Genomic DNA, 12,080 nt, shown 5'->3' on the forward strand with positions numbered 1-12,080 from the left:
CTTTGCTTCCAAACCACCTAAATTCATCTCTCAGTTTCACTTGTTTCCTTTTTCTTTTTTTTTCTTATTTCTACGTGGATGAATATTGACGGCACTCTTCTGAGACATCTAAAATGTCGGTACAGAATTCCATACTCTTACTGCTACTACTAATAAATTCGCCCCGACAATATATATGATATCTTTTTTTTTTCGAAAATACACAGGATATCTTTATTTTCCATTAACACCCGCAATATAGTAGTATAACATTATTGCGAAATAATCCACATTAAAATGTGGCGGTCACTTTCGGTAGGTAATTTATTCGCTGCTTTATTATGGATAGCATTTCTGTTATTTTACGAGGCGGGGAAACGGAACTGCGGAAGCGCTCCCTCTCCTCATGCGGTCATGGGCATTTATTTACGTATATATAATATTTTTTCCTATATATACTAGTACTAGGTTGCTAGAGGGTCTGATGTTGTCATGCATGGAGCGGTGGTTTTGGGCCCTGGCGTGCATTGTGTGAGGTGTCAGTTGAGGGATTTACGGGGCCTCACCAGCTCACCTCCACCAAAAAAAAAATCCCTAGTACGAGTAGTATATAAATAGGATATACGTAGGAGAAATCCTTTGCCAGGACTGAAGAACTGAACGAGGACGAGGAGAGGGACCGAAGGAGGAGAGGCATCGCTCAACCATGGAGCTCAATCTGGTAAGCTATTCAAATATTCATGATTCGTCCCCTCTCTCTTCTCTCTTCCCTACTGCGCTTTTTCTTATCAATCATGTTCTTGCAAAATATGAAGGTTTATTTCATCATTAGTTGCGGCTACGGCCGCGGTTCTAGTTTAGTCGCGCAATCGAAAATTCGTTTCTCCATCTCTGTTTCCTGCAGAAGCTGTTCGTCCATGCAAATATGCAATTGAAAAATACAGATTCTATGATTCTATCAGTTTCTGAACGTAGTAATCAGGAATTGGGGCATCGATCCTAGAATTGAGGGAAAGGTTGAATTCTCTCTTCTCTCTTGGAGGGTTGAAGAAATCTATTATTAATTCAGAGAGCCAGAGTTTCACCCAGCAGATGCTATCCGTTATCCGTTTATGTTGGAACAGAATTGTTACTGCATGAGATGCGTCAATAGCTTACAGTTCTAGTAGCTCTTGCATCTTCGCTGATCACTCACTGCCTGTACTGTAATATGCCCTGCCAATCTAACTACTGCACTGTTTTTTTTTTTTTCTTGTACAGATGGAGTACTCTGTGATGCCCAATTCCTGAATGTTCAGAGTTGAAACATGCATATGGTCCATTCTCTTTCTCTCATGTGAGCGAACAACTTAGCCCCAAAATATAGTTCTCTGAAACATGGGTGACATTCCGGAGCCAGAAGCTGCCATGGCCGTGCCGGAGACGTCGTCCAGCCTGGCACTTCGAGTCTTCTACCTGAGGGTGAGCAGGTGCGAGGTCGACGAGTCCATGCTGGGCACTCTCACCCTCACCCACACCCCGCTCACTCCCGACACCATCCTGGACGTGAGCGGCGCCGACCGACAGCCAGGCATCATCAGCAACGGCAACGGCAAGGGCAGCAGCGTGTCCTTCGCCCTCCGCCGAGACCGCGCCGACAAGAGATCGGAGGAAGCCACCTTCGTGTGCACGGCGACCGTCAGGGTGTCCGGCAGCGTGCGGTTCAAGGTCCAGAGCAAGGACGAGAGGATCGTCGTCGGGATCCTGGAGGTGTGCGACTGCGACGTGGACAGCAAGGGCGCCACCACCAGGAGCTGGGTGATGAAGTGCCAGGTGGCGACGCAGCGCGGCTCGGGGTTCCTGAGGTGCGGGTGCGGCGGCGGCGGGGAGAGGGACGACACGAAGCCGCCCGTGGTGGAGTTGTACGTCGTAGGCGTGTTCCGGGGCACGCCGGTCGTGTTCACCAGGGCCATGCAGCTGCGGTTCAGGCGGCGGCGCCAGGTGAAGGCGTTCATGGACCCGATCCCGGAGTGCGTCGAGCAGGTGGAGGACATGAAAGAAACGCCTCCCAAGCATCACCCAGAGGTACGTACAATCTGATTTGTTATCACAGTGCGCTCAATTCTTTTCGTCCTTCGTTGAATTCAGAAAAGATTTACTCTGAAGTCTTAACTCTGCTGCGTGTCGCGTGCAGGAATCGGAATCGGATTACAGGTGCTACAAGCCCGACCCGGACGCGGACGACGACGACGACAGCCTCTACACGAGGTCCGACGGGGTTGACGACGGCGAGGAGTACAGCGAGCTGTCATGGTTTACAGCAGGCGTGAGGGTCGGCGTCGGCATCAGCCTGGGCATCTGCCTCGGCGTCGGCATCGGCGCCGGCCTGCTGGTCCGTTCGTACCAGTCCACCTCGAGGACCCTCAAGCGACGGCTCATCTCAAACCTGCTCTGAAACGACCACAACGTGTAACGTGAGCGCTTATCCGGTGGCTCCAAAACCTTTCCTACCTTTGATGCAAAAGAAAAAAGAAAGAAAGATATGTAGATGCTGAGATGTTGTGCGCTGTGCCGAATGCACCTAATTTAGTACTCGTAGTATTGTACTATATCCTTGTGCAGTTGGTACGAGTATGGTGTTTGGTGTATATGTTGGCGGCATGTGTGACAGTGCCATGGTGATGCTGCCGTGCTTGCCTCTTCCGACGACAACGAGGCGGCGCACACTGGCAGCAAGCGCCTGCGTTTCAGGAGAATTACATCACGTGTGGCATGTCTTCTGACTTCTGACGGAGCTGCCGGCGGGGCCCACAAGAAGAGAGAAATGAACTCTATTCGTCCCAAAATCCATAACTTTCTGAGGTTTAAAATCATCTAAAAGAGTAACATTCTACAAAATCATGTACATGCAAGCATTTGGATCACTGAACTAAAAATTAGTCCGTCGTCAATGGACTGATCATGAACTTATTTATTTTCTAATAGATTCTAATCATCAATCAGCCTATCTTATTTCTTGTTGGTCTATAATTAACAGGGGAGTGCTGAGGTCTGCCGTCTGCGAGGCTGTGACGAACTGAAGGAGCCTTGTCCGAGCCGCAGCCACGGACGGAGGTTGAAGAAGATGCCGATCTCTATTCACTTTTTGGGCTGCCTCATTTGTGAACTGTCCATTATCTAAAATTGGGCCTGGCCGATTAGCTCTGTTGGGCACTGGCCCAAGTCAAGAAAGCGCTAACAGACCATCCTAGAATTAACGATGCTATTCTTTTTATTGTAGGCAATATACCTGTTGACAACGAGGCGTACGGTCTCATCATTCCTAAGATATTTCATTTCAAACTCTCGTATAGGGGCCAGTTTCCATGGTCACTCTAAATTGTTCCAATTAAAAAAAATCAAGCTCTTATGAGTTATTGCCTTCTTAGAGTACGGGGGTGTTCGGGTACAGGAATAAGCGGTTGTTGTAGCCAGCACGGCAGCAACAACCGCTTATTTCTGTAGCTGAACAACCCCTACATTTTTACATGCTAAAGTGTCATATCCTCTTAAGTTTCATTTTTTTATATGGGATCAAATAATTCGTACAAATAGAACATTGTAATAAGCTTATATAAGTGCAACATTATTTTTTAGGAACGGATATTTTGAACTCAAGAACACTACAATCATGAACTTGGAACACATCATACTCTTTTTTTGATCTAGCTTTTATTTATATTTATTTTTTAAAACTTTTTTCCAAAATTACTACCATAATTGTTGGTATTTTATTACCCTACACTAACATTTGGTCCTTTGTCATTGGAACGACTTCAAATATTGTAGTTTTTGAAATTCTATGAACATATATTTCGGCTTCTATATGTGGAACAATAATTTGTATTAGTGCAACTTTGTTTTTTTTCTCTCTACATCTAGAGCATTTTCTCCTGTCCTCCATTTTGCACCGGAACAGCCTGAATATTAGGTTTATAAAAAAAATTATACAAATAGTTTACATTTGGCATGTGGAACAATAATTCCAGCTAGCAAAACAATTTTCATTAACAAATGGAATACTTGGAACAAATAATTTGTAATACTAGAACAATATAACCATGAATTTGGAACAGCTATGTCACTTCTTTTTTGACTTTGTACTCAGCTCCCAGATTTGATGGGCATTTCAGGGAGCTGAGTACAATAACAACCCCTGCGAGACCCTAATCTTGATGTCTCCTTCTTCAGCTGTTCGTCTGTTGTGTAGCAAACTAGCCATCACATAATTGAAATGGAATGGAGCATCAATCAATCAAATAAAAAAAACAAATAAAGCTAGCTTGTATAGTTTTGACATTCTGTGGCCCTTCCTAGCCCACTGAAATACTACCAAGGTAGCACCAGCAAAGACAGGGACAAAGCAGAAATTCAGGAAGAAATGGCAGGTTCTCTGCCTTGTCATTTAATCAGAAACAGACGTCAAGAATTCAGAAACGTCAGGTATCTAGAGTGATGGATAAGTCTCATGTGTGGCTGGTCTTTGTGGGGCTATGATGCTCACATGGTCATGGTCCTTGTGGCTGTTTTTCTGTTTTTAGGATAGCATCTTAGACTAGAGGACAGCATCTTAGAGGACAGCATCTTAGACTAGAGGACAGCATCTTAGCTAGGACAGCATATTAGCATCTTAGACTAGCATCTTAGACTAGCATCTTGGCATATGCTTGGCTGGCTAGCAGCCTATAAATATGTAACCCCAACCCCTTGGGTTGGCATGGCATTTGTGTGAGCTTGTGTGAGAAATAGACAAGAAAATTGCCCCAACTCCTAGTGTCATCCTCTCTCGATGAGAGTAAGAATTCTCCTACTACCAAGAGTGAGAATTCAGCGACTAACAACTGGTATCAGAGACGTATTATCCTGTAGCCTGAGCATCTCTTGCTCATCTTCTCTCCCAGCCCCACAACAGCCCCAGCTGTTGGCAGCAGCAGCTCCTCCGGCCGCTCCTGTTCACTCCTCTCCCAGCTCGTCTGAAGCAGCCCTCTCCCCACGCAGCAGCCCCCCGGTAGCGCGTCATGTCCGCAGGGCAGTCTCAGCGCTCGGTCGCCTCGAGCACGCGGCGTCGGCAGGAGGCCGAACTTGCCGCGGCAGAGGAACGCGAGCGAGCGGCGGCAGAGACCGCTGCGGTGGCGGCAAGGGCGTCGAGGCTAGCAGCGGCGGAGCTGGCAGCAGCCAGAGCGGAGGCGGAAGCAGCGGCGGCGGCGAATGCAGCGCGTGCGGCGGCGGCGGAGGTCGAGGCTCTGCGCGGCAGCATCGGCAGCTCCATTTCCGCTGACGACACCGCCGACGCGGACCTCGAGCTGCTAGAGAGGGAGGCAGCGCGAGCGCGGGCGGCGCAGTGGACAGCCGCGCACGTCCACGAGCGTGGCGGCAGCCCAGACAGGCGCGGACGCGCTGGCGGCGCTCCTGGAGGAGGCGCGCACGGCGGTGGCGCTCCTGGGGCAGCCGCGCACGCCCACGAGCGCGGCGGCAGCCCAGACAGGCGCGGACGCGCCGGTGGCGCTCCTGGAGGAGGCGCGCACGGCGGCGGCGCTCCTGGAGGAGGCGCGCACGGCAACGGTGGCGGACGGGTCGATGGAGAGCGCGGCCTTCACAGGCAGCGTGGCTCTCTCTCCCCGGATCGGTACCGACGGGTCGATGGAGAGCGCGGCCTTCACAGGCAGCGTGGCTCTCTCTCCCCGGATCGGTACCGTGGTTACCACGGGCTCCAGGCTGTTGTCAGGGACGTCGGTCCCGGCGGTGGGTGGCCTACCCTCACCAAGACCAACTACGCCGAGTGGGCTGCGGTGATGAGGGTAAAGCTCCAGGTGCGGCACATGTGGGAGGCAGTCCGGTACCGCGACGTCGACTACGACCTAGATCGACGGGCGCTGGATGCTCTCATCGCTGCAGTCCCGCCCGAGATGCAGTTCTCGCTTACCAGCAAGCGGACTGCCAAGGAGGCTTGGGACGCCATCGCTGCGGCACGCATCGGCAGCGACCGCGCCCGCAAGTCCACACTGCAGGCACTTCGCAAGGAGTGGGAGAACCTGGCTTTCAAGCCAGGTGAGGACGTTGATGACTTTGCTCTCCGTCTCAACACTTTGTTGCAGAAGATGGTGCAGTTCGGCGACGACACCTACGGCGAGGAGAGAGCTGTCGAAAAGCTCTTCCGCTGCGTCCCCGAGAAGTACAAGCAGATGGCTCGCTCGATCGAGTCGCTGCTGGATCTCTCCACGATGTCGATCGAGGAGGCGATAGGTCGCCTCAAGGTCGTCGATAGTGATGAGCCACAATCCCTCTCAGGGCCCATCACCACTGGCGGGAAGCTCCTTCTCACTCGGGAGCAGTGGCTTGCCAGCCAGGGTGACCGGAGGAAGGGGGAGCCTTCTTCCGCGACAGGCGGCCGCAAGCGTGGCAAGCCACGTAAGGCGCGCAGAGACGCCCAGGCCAGGGCGCGAGGACGTGCCGAGGGTGATGCCCGCGGAGGCGCCCAGGGCGGCGCCGCCGGCAGGCACAAGCCGGCACGAGACGACGCCTGCCGCAACTGCGGCCAGCTTGGCCATTGGGCCAAGGACTGTTGACAGCCACGACGCGGCCAGGCCCACGTCGCACAGGCGGAGGAGGAGCCGGCTCTGTTCATGGCACATGCCAGCATCGAGCTACCTCCAGCGGCACCGGCCGCAGCGGCTCTCCTCCACCTTGACGAGCCAAAAGCACACGCCCTCCTCGGCGACAGCTCCGGCAACGACAAGATTGACGGGTGGTGCCTCGACACCGGCGCCACCCATCACATGACCGGTCGACGGGAGTTCTTCACCGAGCTTGACTCTAGCGTCCGAGGCTCCGTCAAGTTTGGGGATGCCTCCGGCGTGGAGATCAAGGGCGTCGGCTCCATCATCTTCACCGCTGTGTCTGGTGAGCACAGGCTGCTCACCGGAGTCTACTACATCCCCGCGTTGAGGAACTCCATCATCAGCTTGGGACAGCTGGATGAGAACGGTTCGCGCGTGGTGGTTGAGGACGGAGTCATGAGGATTTGGGATCGTCGTCGTCGCCTTCTTGCCAAGGTATCCAGAAGCGCAAATCGACTCTACGTCCTTAACGTGCAGGTGGCACAACCCCTCTGTCTCGCTGCTCGTCGGGACGACGAGGCGTGGCAGTGGCACGAGCGTTTCGGGCACCTTCACTTTGAGGCCCTGAAGCGGCTCAGTGCCACGGAGATGGTGCGAGGCCTGCCGTGCCTCGAATATGTGGAGCAGCTCTGCGACGTCTGCGTGTTGACGAAGCAGAGGCGACTCCCCTTTCCCCAGCAGGCGAGCTTTCGAGCCAAGGAGAGGCTCGAGCTCGTGCACGGGGACTTGTGTGGCCCGGTGACACCGGCCACACCGGGAGGACGACGCTACTTCCTGCTGCTCGTCGACGACCTCTCCCGCTACATGTGGGTGATGGTCCTCGGCAGCAAGGGAGAGGCTGCGGACGCCATCAGACGCGCGCAGGCTTCTGCGGAGGCGGAGTGCGGCCGCAAGCTGCGCGTGCTGCGCACCGACAACGGCGGCGAATTCACGGCGGCTGAATTCGCGTCGTACTGCGCTGACGAGGGCATTCAGCGCCACTACTCCGCGCCGTACAGCCCGCAGCAGAACGGCGTCGTCGAGCGGCGCAACCAGACGGTTGTGGGGATGGCTCGGGCCCTCCTCAAGCAGAGGGGGATGCCGGCTGTCTTCTGGGGAGAGGCGGTGGTGACGGCCGTCTACATCCTCAACCGCTCGCCTACCAAGGCGCTCGACGGCAGGACGCCGTACGAGGCTTGGCATGGGCGCAAGCCGGCGGTCTCCCACTTGCGGGTCTTCGGCTGCCTCGCGTTCGCCAAGGAGCTTGGCCACATCAGCAAGCTCAACGACAGGAGCACTCCGGGAGTGTTCATCGGCTACGCGGAGGGCTCGAAGGCCTACCGCATCCTCGACCCGAAGACACAGCGTGTGCGCACGGCGCGCGACGTTGTGTTCGACGAAGGGCGAGGATGGGCGTGGGACAAGGCGGTGGACGATGGCTCGGCTCCGACTTACGACGACTTCACTGTCGAGTACGTCCACTTCGAGGGAGCTGGGGGAGTAGGCAGCTCTTCTTCGGCGAGCGCGTCTACCCCAGTCCCCGAGCCTCCACCGACCCCGGCGCCTGCTACTCCGACAGCTCCACGCTCTCCAGCCAGGACCTCGGCTGCGATGAGTTCTTCGCCGGCTTCACCACAGCCGGCAACGCCACGCACTCCAGCACCGACAGGCACCTCTCCGGGCACGTCTACTCCAACACCAGCTCGTGTCGAGCATAGCCCGGTTGAGCTCGCTACTCCGCTCTCTCACGACGAGGAGCGCATCGACGCGTACCACGACGGCGAGCCGTTGCGGTACCGTACGATGGAGAACCTTCTCAGCGACCAGTTGGTGCCGGGACTGGTGCCTCATGACCTGGAGGACCTGGAGGCGCAGTTGCACCTTGCGTGTGACGACGGCGAGCCTCGGTCGTTCGCAGAGGCCGAGAGACACGCGGCATGGCGCGCCGCGATGCAGTTGGAGATGGATGCGGTTGAGAAGAACCGCACATGGGAGCTTGCTGACCTTCCTCGTGGTCATCGCGCGATCACCCTTAAGTGGGTGTACAAGCTGAAGAGGGATGAAGCCGGTGCCATCGTCAAGCACAAGGCTCGCTTGGTGGCACGAGGTTTCGTGCAGCAGGAGGGGGTCGACTTCGACGACGCCTTTGCTCCCGTGGCACGGATGGAGTCCGTGCGACTCCTCCTTGCGCTAGCTGCCCAGGAGGGCTGGCGTGTTCATCACATGGACGTCAAGTCGGCGTTCCTTAACGGCGACTTGAAGGAGGAGGTCTACGTGCACCAGCCGCCGGGATTTGCGATCCCCGGCAAGGAGGGCAAGGTGCTCCGCCTGCGCAAGGCCCTCTATGGCTTGCGACAGGCACCGAGGGCGTGGAATGCCAAGCTGGATTCCACGCTAAAGGGGATGGGCTTCGAGCAAAGCCCGCACGAGGCGGCCATCTACCGACGGGGCAATGGAGGTAATGCCCTGTTGGTGGGTGTCTACGTCGACGACTTGGTGATCACCGGCACCAAGGATGCGGAGGTGGCGGCATTCAAGGAAGAGATGAAGGCCACCTTCCAGATGAGTGACCTGGGGCCTCTCTCCTTCTACCTGGGAATCGAGGTACACCAGGATGACTCTGGGATCACGCTTCGACAGACCGCCTACGCCAAGCGCGTCGTTGAGCTAGCTGGGCTCACCGACTGCAACCCAGCTCTCACTCCGATGGAGGAGAGGCTGAAGCTGAGCCGCGACAGCACGACGGAGGAGGTGGACGCTACGCAGTACCGGCGTCTTGTGGGGAGCCTTCGCTACCTCGCCCACACACGGCCGGACTTGGCATTCTCCGTCGGCTACGTTAGTCGGTTCATGCAGCGACCGACGACGGAGCACCAGCAGGCTGTGAAGAGGATCATCCGCTACGTTGCGGGGACTCTCGACCACGGCCTCTACTACCCGAGGTGCCCTGGGGCGGCACACTTCGTCGGGTACAGCGACAGCGACCACGCCGGCGACATCGACACCAGCAAGAGCACGAGCGGGATCCTCTTCTTCCTCGGCAAGTGCCTCGTTAGCTGGCAGTCGGTCAAGCAGCAGGTGGTGGCCCTGTCCAGCTGCGAGGCCGAGTACATAGCGGCCTCCACCGCTTCGACTCAGGCGCTCTGGCTCGCTCGACTGCTTGGTGATCTCCTCGGCAGAGACACTAGAGCGGTGGAGCTCAGGGTGGACAGCAAGTCCGCTCTGGCTCTGGCAAAGAACCCCGTGTTCCACGAACGCAGCAAGCACATCCGGGTGAGGTACCACTTCATCCGAAGCTGTTTGGAGGAAGGGAGCATCAAGGCGAGCTACATCAACACCAAGGACCAGCTTGCGGACCTGCTCACCAAGCCCCTTGGGAGGATCAAGTTCCTTGAGCTCTGCTCCAGGACCGGGATGGTTCAACTCTCCCACAAGACGACGCACAAGACTTAGGGGGAGAATGATGGATAAGTCTCATGTGTGGCTGGTCTTTGTGGGGCTATGATGCTCACATGGTCATGGTCCTTGTGGCTGTTTTTCTGTTTTTAGGACAGCATCTTAGACTAGAGGACAGCATCTTAGAGGACAGCATCTTAGATTAGAGGACAGCATCTTAGCTAGGACAGCATATTAGCATCTTAGACTAGCATCTTGGCATATGCTTGGCTGGCTAGCAGCCTATAAATATGTAACCCCAACCCCTTGGGTTGGCATGGCATTTGTGTGAGCTTGTGTGAGAAATAGACAAGAAAATTGCCCCAACTCCTAGTGTCATCCTCTCTCGATGAGAATAAGAATTCTCCTACTACTAAGAGTGAGAATTCAGCGACTAACATAGAGACCTCCAGGATGTAGCAACGAGTGCTGTTACTAGTACTAGACTAGACAGTAGACACCGAGGCGAATACGAAGTCAAAGGCATAAGCCACCTAACAGCGAAAGCGTGGTTTCCCTATTCCCTTGCCGTAATGCAATCGTGGTCTCGCCGATGCGCTTTGATGCTCGCAATCAAAACACGGTGCTTGGAGCCAGCCAGGCATGCATCTGCGAGGCTGACCTCCCAACAGCATCGCCTGGCCTGGATCCCAGGCTTTTCTGCAACCGCCGATCGATCTAGTACTAGTAGTAGTATGTGATTGGCGGGCGAGAGGTAACGACGACGGTGCCCTCACGTAGCTTTCGGACCGATGATGATTAAGGAAGCATCAGCAGGATTAGATGCGTCCGCGTTTAAATTCCTCGACAGTTTTCTTGGATTTATTGTGATTGCAAGGACTGTATGGAGTCTTGGTTTTGCATTTGGTTGTTTGCTGGAATTGCTGCAGAGATCTTAATACACCATGGCGTTAGGGAAATGGATGTATCCACACACCAGCCGCTGATTCTAGTGATTTTTTGGGGGGACTATCAGCTGGCAGTAATTTATGCTTGCGTCTGATGTTGGCCCCGAGGATGTGAGTGAACCACTCACCAGTCTTACCGAACATCCGTTAGTGTTGTTGTCGACAGAATATCGTCGGCAGTCCTTCGAGGGGTATCCTACGAAGGTAGCTTGATCGGCAGGGGAGCGCGAGATCAAGAACAAGAAGGCAACAGAGACACACGAGTTAGACAGGTTCAGGCCGTCAGTATGACGTAATACCTTACTCTTGTGGTTTGTTGGTTTGTATTAGCTATCGTATGATATGCCATGATTTTAGAGGGGGTCCCTGCCCGCCTTATATAGTCCGGGAGGCAGGATTATAAGTCGGTTAGATCTGAGAGATAACCGGAAGGTAATAACTTATTACAGGAATCTTGGGATCATACATATCCTAACAGATCTCGTAGTATCTTCAGGATATCTTCTCGATGTCTTGCGGAAGGCGCCGAGCAGAGTCGTGCCCCGCAATGCTTCTTCTTGTGAGCAGCGCCACCCCTAGGGGCGCAGCCCATGTGGTCGGCCGTGGGTATCCGGGGTCATACACCCCACAGCTAGTCCCCGAACGCCTTGTACCCATTGTGCAACGTTGTCTTTTGCTCGTCCGAGCAGGTGCGAACAACATCGAGCAGTCAAGCTCATGGTCCAACCACCATGCTGAACTGCCAAGCTGTGTGAGCCGTCGCCGAGCAGTGTGAACCGTTGCTGAGCAGAGTAACCCATCGCCGAGCAGCACGACCTGTCGCCGAGCAGCGTGAACCATCGCCGAGCAGAGTGACCAAAGTATGGCTTGCTATAAGGGTGTAAGGAGCTCAAGTTTAGAATAAAAAATTTCTCTGCAGTGGACCAGGTGTGCCCACTTAGAGTCCGAATAAAATTGTAGGAGTCAATCTTCCTCTATGGTCATGTAGTCTTCGAGAATAACCCCGCACACTCACTACGAGGTGAAGTGTGCCCACTTAGTCCCCGAGCCTGACAGCAGATGATGTAGTCATGTGGTGCCAGGGTCAGAAACTTGAAGAATAGTAGAAAACCAGCCGAGCAAGAAACCAGTCCCCGGGCGTGTC

The 12,080-nt window shown here is 54.6% G+C and overlaps 1 protein-coding gene across 4 annotated transcripts; it reads left to right on the forward strand.

The window, feature by feature from the left end:
* Positions 1-464: 464 nt before the first annotated feature.
* Positions 465-3,334, forward strand: LOC136503216 (uncharacterized protein At1g01500-like). Of its 4 annotated transcripts, XR_010770750.1 has the most exons (5): positions 465-700; positions 1,240-2,043; positions 2,153-2,432; positions 2,581-2,820; positions 2,996-3,334. XR_010770750.1 is itself a non-coding variant. In XM_066498369.1 (4 exons), exons 2-3 carry the CDS (start codon positions 1,357-1,359, stop codon positions 2,411-2,413), a joined length of 948 nt encoding a protein of 315 aa, XP_066354466.1. In that variant the 5' UTR covers positions 465-700; positions 1,240-1,356; the 3' UTR covers positions 2,414-2,432; positions 2,996-3,329. The 4 variants fall into 4 exon arrangements, 3 of the variants coding, with proteins under 3 accessions (XP_066354466.1, XP_066354472.1, XP_066354462.1); XM_066498369.1 differs by lacking the exon at positions 2,581-2,820 and having other exon boundaries at positions 2,996-3,329; XM_066498375.1 differs by lacking the exon at positions 2,996-3,334 and having other exon boundaries at positions 2,581-2,979.
* Positions 3,335-12,080: the final 8,746 nt, after the last annotated feature.

This window comes from Miscanthus floridulus, chromosome 1 (genome assembly GCF_019320115.1).
Source record: "Miscanthus floridulus cultivar M001 chromosome 1, ASM1932011v1, whole genome shotgun sequence".
In the NCBI taxonomy this organism is placed as follows: Eukaryota; Viridiplantae; Streptophyta; class Magnoliopsida; order Poales; family Poaceae; genus Miscanthus; species Miscanthus floridulus.

Coding starts and splice junctions, on each gene's coding strand:
- LOC136503216 (XM_066498369.1), top strand. CDS start 1,357: ATGGGTGACATTCCGGAGCCAGAAGCTGCCATGGCCGTGCCGGAGACG. Junction 2,044..2,152: donor CTCCCAAGCATCACCCAGAG/GTACGTACAATC, acceptor TGTCGCGTGCAG/GAATCGGAATCGGATTACAG.